This window comes from Harmonia axyridis, chromosome 7 (genome assembly GCF_914767665.1).
Source record: "Harmonia axyridis chromosome 7, icHarAxyr1.1, whole genome shotgun sequence".
Classification (NCBI taxonomy): domain Eukaryota; kingdom Metazoa; phylum Arthropoda; class Insecta; order Coleoptera; family Coccinellidae; genus Harmonia; species Harmonia axyridis.
The window spans coordinates 9,927,913-9,944,430 of record NC_059507.1 but is presented as its reverse complement, the minus strand read 5'-3'; the positions used below and the strand labels follow the sequence as shown (position 1 = coordinate 9,944,430).

The 16,518-nt window shown below is 32.9% G+C and overlaps 1 protein-coding gene across 2 annotated transcripts in view; it reads right to left on the bottom strand.

Moving 5' to 3' along the window:
* Positions 1-1,585: 1,585 nt before the first annotated feature.
* LOC123683895 (lachesin-like) overlaps positions 1,586-16,518 on the bottom strand; it is a 94,028-nt gene continuing 79,095 nt past the window's right edge. For both annotated transcript variants that reach the window (XM_045622903.1, XM_045622904.1), the window contains exons 6-9: positions 13,691-13,819; positions 13,512-13,631; positions 9,190-9,360; positions 1,586-3,877 (exon numbers count right to left, since the gene is read on the bottom strand). In XM_045622903.1, the coding sequence (XP_045478859.1) occupies positions 3,612-3,877; positions 9,190-9,360; positions 13,512-13,631; positions 13,691-13,819 (686 nt within the window). In that variant the 3' untranslated portion in view covers positions 1,586-3,611. The remainder of the gene's footprint in view (positions 3,878-9,189; positions 9,361-13,511; positions 13,632-13,690; positions 13,820-16,518) is intronic.

The following is a 16,518-nucleotide window of genomic DNA, read 5'->3' as shown; positions in this document are numbered from 1 at the left end:
CATACAGAAAACAATTCAAATGAGAGAAAGAGGGTGGTTGATAATTTTCCTTTGCCTAAATCCAGGTACCTGCTGCATTTGTACTCAAAACGATATTGGTATTACTTAATTTTTAAGAACTCAAAAGTGATAACTCATAAAAATTCAGACTCATAAAAAAATTATGACGGTTTTTGTTATCTACTACACTGATGAGAATATTAATGTTCTCTTCAACTTTTTACTTCAGATGAAATGAAAAATGATATTGCCTGAGAGTGAGAGATTCGCATATCGAATACCTAGAATACATTCTGAATGAGTGAATGATTTTTTGGTACTAAGAACATATTTATCCAGGAATAGCAAGCAGTAAGATCCTAATTCTACGAATTTCTGTCCAAGTCAAAAAAATAGATGCATGCTGAATATCATGTTCATTCATCATTAATTCTATTGATTCAGTTATTTCAGATTTCATTAGTAGTTATTAATTCAATATGAAGATTTTTTCGAGTTCATAGAAGACTTAGTATTAGGTGTAGATTTGGATTTATTGCTTTCATATGAGGCGAGTCTATGATCACACAATTTTCACTATTGAAGATATCTAAATGTTATACATATCAAATGTATTCTTTTGGAGTCAGTCTATCTGATTCAGGAAACCGTTCGACTATTCGCTGTTGGGTAAAAAATTAATAGTGCTATGTTTGAAGTGACAAGAAATACAGTACAACGTCTAGACAAATCAAAACTTCTATAAGCTCTTGACTTCTGAGTGATCTCAAAGAGGCCTTGGAGGGTCGGGATCACCAAAATTGACTTAGTCAAACATTCACATAGATATTTAACATGTAGCTTATACATGGACTCTTTGCAAGCCTATATGTGGCGCTGCATCCTACGTACCGCTTGGGGTTCTCAGATCTAAGGCTCTGAGATGTCCACAGGCCACAGAGGCCCAGGAGGTCGGGATCGAAAACATTATTACAGTAAACATAACACTAAACTTCGCTGACCTGCTTCCATTTTCTAGTGATTAGATCTTCATGAAAATGAGGTGCGTGATATTATAAAAATTATCACTTACCTTTCGAGTAGCTGCTCATGAAGTCTAGACAGCACACTTTCCAATCTGTTGACTGTATGATCATGAATCCTAGTGGCTGATGGTCCCAATGACCTCACTAAACAGCGATTGCTGACAAAATTATATGATTTAGTTCCATCGTCTTCCAAGCTGTGGGTAAAAACCCATATTCGTTTCAGAAAGTTGATTAGGGAACTAATCTTTTTTGAGATGTCTTTGAAAGCTCACATCATACGCTCTGTACAGGGTGTTTTCTATATTTTGTCCACAACCTATTGCTTCAACTTTCTTCAATATTTCTTCGTACTACTTACTTATATAATTTGATCATCAATAGGAGAAGGAGATCCTTTACTACATCTTTCTGAAGTTATGATTCACATTTGTTTATTATGGCGTTGAAAACTAGTACCCATGAATTCCAAACATTGATTTTTCTTTTCTATTAGTTAAACCCCAAAATTTAGCCCAGAAATTGTTTTCATTCTTTATTCAACCAGAAATAAGTCAACATTTTCATCACAAACTTTATTCAATATGATTCAAATTACACTTTTGATGATTTTATTTACAAGTTTCTCCTCAGAGTATTTAACATAAGATACAAATCTCATTTCAACAAAACAATTTTAAAGCATTCTTCTCATATATCCTCTTTATTAACGAAAAATTTTTTCCGAATATAAAGTCTAATAAAGGACTAACAATTTTAATTAACATTTTTGAGGGTGAATATTTTTCTGGAAGACAATCGACTTCGAAAGTTCGAATTGATAAAACAAATTTTTTTTATAGAATCTCTCGGAATCAATTATTCCATAGAATGATATAGCTCGAAATTTTTCTTCATATTGGTACAAAAATAATGACACTCAGCGAGCTTATATTTCTTATTTTTTTTAATGAAGAATTCAATCTATAGATATGAAAAATTTACTAAAATCATGTTGTACATTATTTTTATACCAAGTCTGGGAATGAAAGAAATTATAAGTGAATATTTTTTTTTATTCTTATCTGTTGGGATATTTCAAACGTCGTTAATGTTTTGGTGATCATCTTGATTTAGAGATATCGGGGGAAGAATTGAGATAATTATTCAAATATAACTATTTTTATATATTTAAAATTTTTTTATTTCCTTCCTCATTTTGGTCAAATTTTATTCGAATTCTTTTAAAATTTTGAAATTGATATTTATCAATCTGTGTTCGAGTTTAAAGTAAATGCGCAGATGGATAAATTTGTGAAATTTTATGAATTTGAAAGGAATCAACACTCTTTCTGAATCGATACGAGAAACTAACACTGAAGAGTTATTATTTGAAATGGAAATGATTGGAAATCAGAGTAAGTATATAAATAGATATGCGCTAGTAATTTATTTTAAACGCTTACCTGATATTGAAAGTTCATGGACTTCAATAAAACACATTGAAGAAAGCAAAGTTCTTGGTGAATCTCCTTTCAAAATATTTCGTATCAATTCAGAAATACCATAAGCATTCTTTCAAATAAAAATGGGTCAGCAAATTATGAGTAACATGTAACACTTTTAATTTAAAATAATTGATGAATTCGGATGTTAACATCCAAGTCTTTGCCATAAACAAAATCTTCCGTCAATTGATGATGATGGTGCTCCTATTTAAAAAACATGTATTTTTTTTCAACAGGGATTCGAATAATAACAAGAATACAGCCTTATATCTCATTCAGTACACCATAAAACCATAGATCAGCAAAATTAACACGCAGTGTAAATTATGAAATTTCAATAATACCAAACATCTTCAAAACCAAAAAGGCCTTCGACTCGATGCAAGCAAATTCACTAACTTCTCATTACGATATTTTCATTGCTTCTCAGTGTTCGATATTATGTTCCATTTGATCTCTTTTATTTTCAATTAGGATTTGATAAATCACAACTAAAACTTCAAAAAGTTCAATATCTCACTTTGTTGTGATTATTCCTGATTCAAAGATTGGCCAAACTCAAGTTATTTCGCATATTGTTACCATTAGCACTTACTTTCATGATTTTTGTTGAGTTGGTTCCGGTGAAAATAAATAAAATACATCTTAAGGGCTATTCTTTAAGAAATAATGTTTTGAACGATGTTTAATTATGAACCACTATTTCTAGTACACTCCGTATATAACCACTATCTACTGAATGAGAGTAAAGTTTGGCCAATCTCGAGATCACGCCGTCTGAGATGACTGAAACAACATTCAATCATTGGACACACCAGCATTTCTAGCAATCTCAGTATTGAGCAAAAAGTCGTTTCAATACTTCTAGCTATTCTCCAGAACCCACCATTGTCAAAAAGAGATTATAGTTGATACATTAAAATCACATGGAAGAAAATGCATGACATACGACGAGTGAACTGACATACATCAAAAGAAGATTAATAAAACTCCATAAAAGTGTAAACAATTAGATCAGAAACATTAACATCATTTAGCAATTAAGGTAGGTATTCAAACATTATTGTCATTATTGATTGATCATCAATTTAGGATTTTGTCATATTCTGAATAACAAAATTATGAATGTTAGTAAACTCGACGTAACATGAAAAGAACTGTTCATTGGTAGATCTGTTGGTACGTGGTTTCCTATTTTTTTCTCGTGAAGTCCACGAGATGTAGTTATAGTGGTCAAGATAGACGGTCGCCCTATTTCTAATATATTATTCGACATATCGTCTTGATCAAATTCCGCAGATCCTACTTGGTCGTTGTAGTCCTCCTCATCCACGTTGAGGTATGTCCTTGTAGGACCAGGAATATCTGAAAAAAATTGAGTGATAATGACGTACAGCTCACAGGGCCGGCGCGAGTAATTTCAGCTTCTGAAGCCAAATAATTTATATGCGCCCCTGGTGAAAAAGCATCAATAACAACATGACCTGACCTCCCTGATTACTACTCAAATCCAACTTTTATGTAATGAGTCGAACAGATCTAGAACATATTACCTATCACAGCACAATATACAAAGTGCAGTGGGGCATACAAAGTTTCAGTATTGCTTCGTAAACTAATTGGGATTACAAAAATGTGCTCCGCATTTAACAGTAACTAGTTTCGAATGCAAAATCGTAGGATTTTTTCATATATTGAATGAGTAAGCATCGGCTTCCAAATAATTTGAAAGTGAAAGTAATGTTTTTCGTGTTTGTGAAATACATAATGATGTTTTCCAGCTTTCAATGAGGGTAACAGAGAATTAGTAACGGTGGTTTGGGAATTTTTATTGCAGTGAAAATTGACAAACCCAGCGGGGCCGAAAAATCTTTGTTGTTTTCAAGAATCAAGAATGAAATAAGAAAAGGCGGCCAGCAAAATGAGCCGACTTGCTGCCCCTCAAATAGAGGCGCTTCACTGTTTAACCCCTAACGCCGGCTCTGATAGCTCACATCTTCTGTCGATAATAATGGAAAGAACCTATGAGACCACCGACTTCAGGACCTCGTATGAGTTGTGAGAACCTGTTTTGTTTTGTCTAGGCTTTGTAACTGTCTCCCATCCCAATTCAGACACAATACTGTTAATTTTTTAGCTTGGCCAGATGATTAATTATGCAATTATTGAGAAAACGAAATTTACATGGATATAATTCCGGAACCATAGAACGTATTTCGTCCATTAACAAATGAACATACCCTGTCCAGAAGCATTAAATTTTTAGGGCTACATCTAGGCGAAGTCCTTTGCTGGGATCAAAATATAATTCTCACTGTGTGAAAGCTTTACTCTACATATTATAGTCTACAAATGATCGAATGATAGTACATTACATGAACTACATTGGCTTTGAAATGATATACCACAACCACTTCACCATTTAATACATTATTAGATATGGTGTTATTTTATGACGATAGTAGAGCTCCCAAATACGTATTTATTGCACAGCGGAAGGCTTTCAGAATATTGTTAGCGCTCAATTTGATTATTTTATGAATGTTATTTCGATTTTAAGATTCGATAATCCAAATATAATAATTTTTTTCAATATTATTTTGGCTTGAGATGAAATAATCTTTAAATTTAAGTGTTCTTATATTATTTTGAAATTTCAAATTGTTAGAACGGAGGAGAAAACTACTGAGGCTTTCCGTATTCTCACTTCCCAATAGGAGATACATCTACCCATCCTTGAGTCTCTAGTTTTAGATTTTTTAGATGTTGAACCTTTTTCTGTAACGGTTTGTTGTCTTGAGGAACGATTCAATGATAAGAATTACCATGAAGTGCTCACAAAATATACTCAAAAATGTCTCTATTGTATTTCGTCGCAGATAAGGATTAGTTATATCGACTTAGAGAGTTTTTGAGATAACATAGTGAGTAAAAGGGGTGACTTAATTTTGATGAGAATTGTTCGAAAGTCTTGGGGAAGATTTGTGCCCTTGGCTTCCATAGTTTACAGCCAATTCAATTCAATCATTAAAAAGAGAAAGAACTTGAAGAATAAGATATATTATAGACCTGTATTTCGGTAACAAATACAGTCAGAACCAAACCAATAAATGTGGTGGTTCATCTAGAGCCATCTTGATCCCCTTCGATCACCTTTCAAGTATTTTCGTTTCCAAATGAAACTCCCTGTATAATAACAAGATTCATTCTCTAAATTTGAGGTTCAGAGGACTGCTTTCACCTCCCTCATTCAACAGTTTCATTCCCACGATCTTTCGGTTATTTTAACATACATAAACTTTATAATCGGGTAGCTGTCAATTTGAAATGTATGGGTCTTGTGAAGTTCAGCTCGAGTTTTCATAGATGGAGTCCATTCAGAATTGGGATTTTTATGTGGGGGTGTACGATTTGAGGAATGCTGCTTTATATGATTGTCGTTGGAAATGTGTCAGTGGGAATTTTAGCACACAATCTCGTGAATAAGTTTCACATATAGAATTCATTTGGTGAAAGATATTCAATATGAGTGTTTAAATAGGGAATGGGGCTTGAATTTTTTTTTACCAGTTTCATTAACTGAAACTTTTTTCTGCAGCATTTTTTTCTTATTTCAATGGATATTTAATAGGTTGATTTATTTTTGTTGTAGATTAATACATTGTGAATTCAAAGAATAAGAATTAATTTCATTTATCACTAAAAAATGACGGAATTCAAATCATGAATATTGATATCGAATAATATATTCAAGCTTCATGAAAAATCTCATGCTGATCATATGAGCAAAATTAAAACCAATCCGATTGAGATTTTGAATATAAAGACTTACAATTCCAAATCGAGAAAGAATATGGAGAAAAATCTCCTTACCTTTACGTTATAACATATTTAATCGTGTTCAGATTTTGCGTGTAGAATGACAATTTTAAGTTTCATGTGAAATTGAGTGATGACCGCTCAAAAGCCTCTAGCACAAAAGCTAGATGATCCATAAGTTGAACGTTTTCTCATATTTCAGATTCCGAATAGATTTCAGCATTAAAAATACAACACTTCCCGATTTATCATGTATGAAGAGATACAAAGGACCCCGCACGTTTAGTATGGGAAATGGCTTTCCGTGAATTTGCCTGAATTTTTGATATGTTGTAGTTCTTGAAGAAATGATCAGAAAAGTCCCTAGCCACAAAGCTCAAAAATGGACAGTTTTCGAGATATGGAGCTTTGAAAATGGATTTTTTGCAATTTTCGGGGTTTTTGCTCATCAATCGGGGAGCTCTCATTTCTGGTTTTGATGGAATTTGGATGTTCGGCGGCCAGAACTCGACTGAGAAATGATCTTCCTTGGTTATATGAGGCATCGCCATCGATAATTTTTTATACACTGCTTCACATTGAAATGAGATACAAAATCCAAGATCTTCCATACATCTTTTCATGCCACAAGATGACGCCAGAATAATTCACATGACCGAGAAACGACATATTGTGAGATTTTTTTTAAGAGAGACCATAATAACTGAATCCTCATATATCTGATGGCCAATAATATCAAATATGTTACCCGAAATGTTCATAACCAGGCATCGCGAGCTGTTATGGGGGAAAATGGGAAAATCATAATCATATATCCTCAGGGATAACAATTGTGATCACTATTGATGTCATTTACATATGATATGTGATTTGTTTCTCACAAATCTCGATAATCTGACAATGGGGTGCCAAGACATTTTCCTCAGAATGTCTCGAAATTGATGATAGCATCTCACAGACAAACGAATCCGTGAAAATGTCTGCAGTTTTGATACAATATAGTACTATCCTGGTAGAATATAGAAGTCCAAGTGTTGGAAGCAAACTATGAATGGAACTTCCGATATTAACCCACGAATTCCTGATAATAATTTTTTTTTTCTATGAACTTTTTGAACTTCACACATACGAATGAATACTATCTAATAATATGATCGTTGGCAAAATGAATGAGTAGATCAATCAAATACAATATAATAATGAGAGTAACATTCATAATAATAATAACAATAATGATAATAAACAAAAAACAATTTAAAATTATATTAGATTTCTTGCGATTGCTAATATAATTTTAAATTGTTTTTTGTTTATTATCATTATTGTTATTATTATTATGAAACATTATTATATTGTATTTGATTGATCTACTTATTCATTTTGCCAACGATCATATTATTAGATAGTATTCATTCGTATGTGTGAAGTTCAAAAAGTTCATAGAAAAAAAATATATTATCAAGAATTCGTAGGAAGAATTGTAGGAAGATCATTTCTCAGTCGAGTTCTGGCCGCCGAACATCCAAATTCCATCCCAACCAGAAATGAGAGCTCCCCGATTGATGAGCAAAAACCCCGAAAAAAATCCATTTTCAAAGCTCCATATCTCGAAAACTGTCCATTTTTGAGCTTTGTGGCTAGGGACTTTTCTGATCAGTTCATCAAGAACTACAACATATCAAAAATTCAGCCAAATTCACGGAAAGCCATTTCCCATACTAAACGTGCGGGGTCCTTTCAATCAGTTCATATTGAGAGAAAGTAGATATCACAATGAGAAGCTGAGGAGGAAATACGAATATATGTCACCCGCGGAGAAATATGAGTAATAAAAACCAGTATGCTCGAAATGAAGCCAGATAATATAGGCTGAAATCTCATGAACGTCTCAAGGAACACATTGTAACACATGAGTGATGCAAAATCTTCGTCAGGTGCTTGATATTTCTATCTGTCAACGTCTATCTTGCATTATGAGGAGACTATATTGATATATTCTGCTGATATACTGCTTACTATGATTCAAACGAGAATTGGATATGTGAAATATGCTGATCAATTTAAAAGTTAATTTAAAAGTTCAAATAAAGAATTCTCGCCTCAAAATATCCGTGAAATAAATTGATATTTTGACATGTGCCAAATTTGGCACAACTCGCATTAATGGAAACTAGAATATTTCACTTATTCAAACCAATTCATCAGAAATAGGTCGTATAAATAAAAGACATTACATATTTTCATTTCAAGTGGAAACGTCGAAAACAATTTCGATTCTAGTTAAGACGTAATATTTCATTTTTCACAGGAAACTTGCCACTTTACTCTGGACTCGGAGTATTTACATCTCTGGCGATATTCGTGCCCTTCAGGAAAATGTCCTTTATTATCGCAATAATTTATTTTATGGTTAATAATGTTGTCCTCTACAATATCCAATTTTTGCAGTACCTAAATCATATTCAGGAAAAGGAAAAATATTCTCAAGTAAAATATGCCGATTGAACAGATAGCTTAGCCTTCATTGCGAACTGTTCCGAATATGGCACAAGCAAACAAATAACATTCAAGAAGAAAAGGAGAAAAGTGGAAGATATTTCCTCACAAAAATCGAAATAAGCAACACCTACCGACTATTGTTTGTTTCACTAAAATACTTTTCTTCAAGGTTTTCCGACCGTAACAGGTGTAAACAGGCGGGCACACTAGAATTTACCTAATTCACAAAATAAGGGTTAGATGACAGCAAAAGTTTCTGAACGCCGAGAAGCGAGTGTTACAAAAATGTTGAAAAAGGAAATGTTCCAAATTTGGCACAGTACGTGATGAGAGATTAAACTTGAAATATATGTACTCACCATATAATCTTATATTACTCTCAACTTCACCTAAGGAATTCTTAGCGATGCATCTATACGAACCAGCATCTTCTTTCTGCAGATTTCGTATTTTTACCGTCATTTTCACCTCGAATGGCAACTTACTCGTTGTCTGAACATCGTACTTGTAGCTGCTTACTACCATCTCTCCTGAAACAACAGATTCCAAAATGGGAAAGATTTATTTATGCAGAAATGTTCCACAATTGTGAAATTGAAAATGGAGATATTTTCTGTTTCTGAATGTTAACAATATTTTCTTTCTGTAGTAGATATGTCTCTATCTACCAACTTCACATACTCAAATAGGTTACCCGAATTGAACTATATTGGAATTATGACTTATTAATCAGACGTAGGGAATCCAAAATAATTGAAAAACAATTCTGGGAATGCACCGGTATTTTTCAGAGGAATTCTTGACATCTTCTTATACGCACAAGATTTGTAGTCTTTTAGAGGTCTCCCCAATTCTTGAAGCACTCGCGTTAGTTCTAAGGGAATGAGTTCGTTAAGTTGGAAGTTAAGATTTATGTTTATGACTTTTAAAGTTCAAAATTCAAATCTGCAATGGGTTCAAACCATCTCAGTTTTTAATTGACCGACAATAAATTTTTTACATGGTGAATACAATGAAAGAACCACTTCTAGACCGAGGACATAATGCTACCAATCTGAAAAGATGATAATAACGGCAATTGGGATAAGATTTTGGTTCATTATTTCCAATGATAAATATTTGACATCGTCTGAGACAAAAACGTAGCCATATCTACCACTTGGCTGATATCGTTTTTCATAGTTACAGTGAATTAAACATCCATTGATTTTTCTTGAAATACACTCATTTTTTGCAATATCAAAATAAAAACCCTCATTGGAAAAATCCCTTACAACTTCAGCAGAATATGTCTATGTGAACTCGAAAAACTTTGGATTCCCTTATTGACATAGGAGGATTGACGAAAACTCCAAAGCAAAACATAAAATTCGATCACCATATCATAGACAAACGGTATGTGCTATCAAAGCATTTAGTAAAGTTCAGTTGATTTCACATGCTCCTACTTTAATTATTAGAGTGCATAATCCAGTTCATAAATTAATCTTGACCTGCATCTATCCTCTGAAAATAAGTTATGGTCGAGCCATTAGAGATATGGCCTCAGATAAAGATAAACTTTAATTTATATATACATACAGGAGTGGCGTGTACAAGGCTGATAGCAATATTGATGTTCGGATTCGATTTTCGACATGATTAATGAAATTGATGCTTAATTTCATCCTTTCTGTGGTTGATACATCACGTCCGGTATTGAAGAGGGCTCGTAGACGCATAGATTTTGTCATAACTTCAAAGCTTGAAGTGTGGGGATTGAATAATGATAGAGAAGAATAGTTCGTTTCTGAGCTTATAATTTCATTACAATCAATGTTCTAATATTACATAAATGCGCTCTTGAGCAGTCGTCCAGTGTAGAGCATTGACTCCAACATTAGAGAGAGAAGGATTGAGCCTTATGTAAAGTGACCACAAAAGAGAGGATATAGATGTTCGAATTTCAACCAATGATAAAGGAAGCCAAAACACGTGATCTGAAATGGTTAAATATGTCCAACCAATTAAAATATTGGTTTCCTAGTATTAGGCCTTTGGTCACAAGGTTCAAACATTGTGCATCTCACCTTCCCAAGACAAAACAGGTTGAATCAATTGAATACATGAAATATTTGATGATATTGGTTTATTACATTCTTAGTTAGTTATATTTGCAATTATCCGAGAAAAAACTGAAATTTTTCCAATTTATGTTTTGGAATGTATCGAGGAATGTATAGTATACAAAAATCTAATGAAAAATATGCATCCGTCCGACGTCAAGAGCTTTTCTGGCAAATTGTAATATCTATTTGAATGAAACAAACTTGAAACTTGATGCAAAAATCAGTTGCTATACCGATTGATATTCATTGCTCGAGAACACAATCCATTTTCGAAGGGAAAATTGAAAAGAATAATATCCAGGAAATTAAACACAACTCGATCATGAAATTGAAAATATGAATCACAAGGACACTTGGAATATTTATTCAGATGACACTGGATATTCGTTAAAACTTTTATTTGTTCCTCATTTGTAAACGTCAGTTTCCAAAAACACAATATTAATCAAGAAAGTTTATTTTATCAAGTCACTAACTTGTAAAACTGACAGTTAACTTGCAAAATTTTTACAAGTTAGAAGTATTATTTACATTAGAAAATTTTGTTTTATCGTCATATAACGTATTTTCCCATATCTTCTACATCATTCATGTTTAAGGAGAGAATTTCGTCACATCGACAACATCCAAAAATCCCAAATATTGTTACAATTTTCGCCAGCAACCACTGGTCATCAGAAGCATGTAAAAGAAATTGTTCAGCCTCTTCTTTACTTAATACCTTGGCCTTTTTTGGCGTATAACGCTCATTTCTTCGTTTCAGAAACGCTATTATCTTTGGAAATCTGCAAATGACAATTGAACGTCATATTTTTCAATGAATTTTTTAAGGAAAACAAACCTGCGAACAGGGGCATTTTCTTTCATTTCCAAGCAGCTTTTCAGCATAGACCATTTTGCCCATAAAGTATTAGGGCTGAATCTAGCTGATAGTTGATTCAAGTAGACCAACAAAACATCTTCAGTTACCCCAATCACACTATTTTTGTTTTGCCACTTTTTGAAGTAGTCGTATTGTCGCTCGTACCTTGAAGCTGATTTTGCAGGTAATAAACTAGAAGCTACACTACTCGCTGCCTCAATAATTTCTTTTGGTACATTCATTCTCGCTTTCGCCAAAACAAATGTAAAGAAAAATAAACAGACATGTTCATGGCAACGCTTCCATAGACTTATATAAATATATGTCTATGATAGCTTACGACATTTGAGATAAATTATTGAGATTTTTTTGGAATTTATCTAACCTTTTCACAAATGAGAAACAAATAAAATATAAAACAATACACGCAAGGTAACGGGTTTTACTGGCTCAAGGAGGTAATTGACTCGCCTGCGGCTCGTCAATTATATCCTCCATTCGCCAGTAAAAACCCTCTTACCTTGCTAGTAATGTTATATACTATTTTTGTGCATATACTTGTTTCACGAGTCGAGATATTTTGCATTGGAAGAGAATATAATAAACAATATTGTGTAATTTGCAGATTTTTTTACCTTTTTAATGAATCTCCCACGCATTGATGTATCACCTCTCAATATCCCTATATGTTCATTGTATTACTCATAACATCACCACATCATGTTATTGGAAATGTGTTTTGATGCCGAAAATGACGATATCTATTTTAGGTATTAACGATATCATTTGTGAATATTCAATAATGTAGTTCTAATATCCAGTTACATTTTATTCATCGACTACTTTCTGGCAAATCATTCAACAAAATTATTGGCATGACTTTATTACATTAGTTTCGGAATTTATATTCAGATATGCGGTTTTCTGTATTTCTCTCCCTATTATAATATTGGACTAATTGATGAATGGATCATTAATAGACTACATCAACCATTGATTTTATGTATGAGTGGTATATAGATCCGTTGATATAACAGGAGAATCCCCTAAAATTATTAAAACTTAGGTCTTGTTGAAATGATGGATTACTTAAAAACTCGATTTAGGGAGAGACTCACTTAGCGAAATTAGCATTGTACTACTTAATAATTCAAATTAAATGTTTCTTGATATAAAGAATATGTCAGTTGTTCCGGAAATGTCACGTCATCTGAACATCAATGGCGTACACTTAAAATGGTTCAATGAAGGTAATTTTGTTTTTCAATACTGAAAACTTATACAGTACACATAAATTTGAGACAATTGAGGACTTTGGGACTTCTCAGATGTATAACGCTTATGACAGTTAAGAAAACCGATTTTAAAAAGGTCACTTTAGATATTTTACATGTGAATTCCGGAAACCAGGATATCTTTTTTGTCTAATAAAATAAAAAGGCGTATCTAATATTTTTTTCATTTATATAAAATATCCGAAACTATATGTAACAAAATCTTCAGTTTTCAGTTGTTTCATTTTTAATCTATCATATCGTATATTGTGGAATGTTTTTTTTCTTATTTCCATGCTCTATCTTTACTGATTCATATAACTTTCAAATTTCTTCTTAATTTTTCATTTGATTAATACCTCTAAGCGTAATGAGGAAATCGAGAAGATAACTTCATTCAGTTCTGTCAGTCGAATTTTCATTTTGAATTTCCTCACCTGTGTCCCTGATCCAGTAATTGATGGATTTGGGAAAGGCTTCGATGTGGCACTCCAATGAAACGTCGGTTCCGATTGGAGAGCCCACTAATTGATTTGGAACGTGAATCACAGGATGGACTGAAAAGAACATCATAACCACTGTTAAACGTTCGCTAATCTCAACCTTGAACACTTACAGTGAACGTTAACTATGATTCGTTTACTGACGGTTGGAGGTACTCCATTTGTCGCTATGCACATGTAAGCACCCATTTCAGCTCTTGAAATCTTGATCAATCTGAGCACTTCTCCTTGGTACACCACCACTGAAATAAAAGTCGAATTTGGTAAATTTATTCATCGGATGTCAAAATAACAATCTTTCAGGCATTTGTATATTATTATTATTCTTACATACAGGGTGAACTCTGTTGAAATGAATATACTTCATATATAGGTATAGATATATAGGGGGCTGTAGCCTGTACATTTAAGTTAACCGGTTATCAATTTCAATCAATCATCTTTATTGGTGTTAATATACAATAGTATTTACACACGTCAGATGACCAGGACATAAGATACGCCCTTGAAATCTCAGTATGTTTTAGATCAGAACACGATCTCTGAAAGAGGTCTTCATTTGAGGGTTATGTGACGAATATTTCAGGAGATATAACGATTATTGTGTTGAAATTCGATTTTCATGGTTTTTTCCAAAGTTTGAGTTCAATTTTCCTCAAAAATGTGAGAGAAAAATCGGTGAGCGGTAATTGAATTTCCTCAATTAGACGAATTTCGAACTCACCCGAAAATTTTTTTGTCGAAAAATGTTTGTAGAATTTCCCATACCTACCCCTTCAAAAATTTCAATAAACTTGAAAGTTGCTTCATGGAAATATTGTATATTTTAATTGATTGATTCGATTACGAAGAAAACGAAAATGCTCTCAGTTGGGCGATTAGTCCATTATTCCATGAATTATAGGTAATTGTTTTTAAACGTGGGTTTAGTGGATCGAATAACTGTTTTAACACTTTTATAATATAAGTTTTATTCTTAAACAGAACAGGAGAACAACGGCTTCCAAGTTTTTTTTTTTTTTTTCAACTTATGACGTACTACTCATAGACAAGACAAGACTATATGCGGCTGCGCAATACATGTCATTGATACAATCATAGAATATGATCAGTGTTACCACTAGGATAAATTAACTTGCCATTGTTCCCTAAACATAATAACAACACTCCCCCTCAATGGTAAGTTACCCAAAAAAAATTTCTTAAAATACATTGCAGTTGATTGTAAAATTATTGAATGAACTTAGAGACAGCGGTTTCGTGAACAAATCTGCGAGTTGCAGTTTGGTTGGAATATACTTTAGTGAAACTGTTTTATCATTTATTTTGTCTCGAATGAAATGATAACGAATATCAATATGTTTGAGTCTCTTGTGGAACTCTGGGTTCCTACACACTTTGATAGCCGATTGATTATCTTCATAAATCATGACATTTAAACTATCACAAATTTTTAAATCACTAATTAAACTCTTAAGCCAACAAGCTTCACTTATGGCTAAGCTTAAAGCTATATATTCCGCTTCTGTTGAAGACAGAGCTACGGATGATTGTTTTCTAGAGCACCAACTGACTGTGCACCCAAAAACTTTAAATACATAACCAGACGTAGATTTCCTGTCTGTTCTATCCCCAGCCCAATCTGCATCAGCATATCCTTCAATTTCATTCTGAAAATCAGTTTTTCTAAAAACTAAACTTAAATTTTGTGTTTTTTTGAACATATCTTAAAACTCGTTTAATCGATTGCCAAAGTTGTGAACTTGCAGTTGATTGATATCTACTTAGGATACTTATGCTTATACATAGATCTGGGCGAGAGCATAACATGGCATACATTATAGAACCTATTGCTGCTCTACATCTTTCTTCAATTTCTATACTTTCAGAATTTTTGCGTTTAAGATCATCATGTCTAAAATTTGGTTCCATAGGGGTATTACAAGGTTTACAGTTTTCCATTTTAAAAATTTTCAACATTTTCTTTAGATATAAAGTTTGGTTGATTATGATTTCATTTTTCAATACATTTTGTGTGATGTGCATACCCAAAAAATAACTGATACCTCCTAAGTCTTTCATTTTAAAGTGTTGATTCAAAGTAACTTTTAGATCATCAACCTCTTTTTCATCTGATCCGGCAATTAATAGATCATCAACATAGATCAATACAAAAATCTTTGAACAGCCTGAAATTTTGTAGTAAATACAGTATTCATTTTGAGATCTTACAAAGTTCAATGTCATCATTAAATCATTAAATTTTTTATACCAATTTTTTGGTGAGGATCGTAATCCATATAAGGACTTCCTTAGCTTTGCAAATTTTCCTGTGTCAGTATTAAAACCTTTAGGTAATAAAATATATACATCATCATCTATTTCTCCATTTAAAAGAGCACTACATACATCAAGTTGATGTATCCTGAAATTTAAATTATTGCATATAGCTAAGAAAATTCTTACAGAAGTTAATTTCGCTACTGGACTATAAATATCGCCGTTTAATGGAATTGTCTGTTGAAAACCTTTTGCAACAAGTCTTGCTTTGAATTTCGTGACACTACCGAACTCGTCTTTCTTCCTCTTATACACCCATTTGCACTCTATGACAGGCCTTTTAACATCACTATCACACACTACTTCAAACGATTCATTTTCTTGCAACGATTTTACTTCCTCCTCCATTGCCTTCCTCCATTGCTCAGCCTCAACGCTTTTCATAGCATCTTCATAGCATGTTGGTTCGTCATCTTCTGTAACTGTCAACAACAAACTATCCAAATCCATTTCAAAATCTTCAAACCTTGGGTTTCCTCTTAAGTTTCTTCTCAGGTTATATCTTCCATTCACTATTTCTTCACTGATTTCTGGATCCAACTCTTCTTCATCGGTAATTGTCTCTTCATCGTGTACAATATTATCACTTTGGGTATCTTCT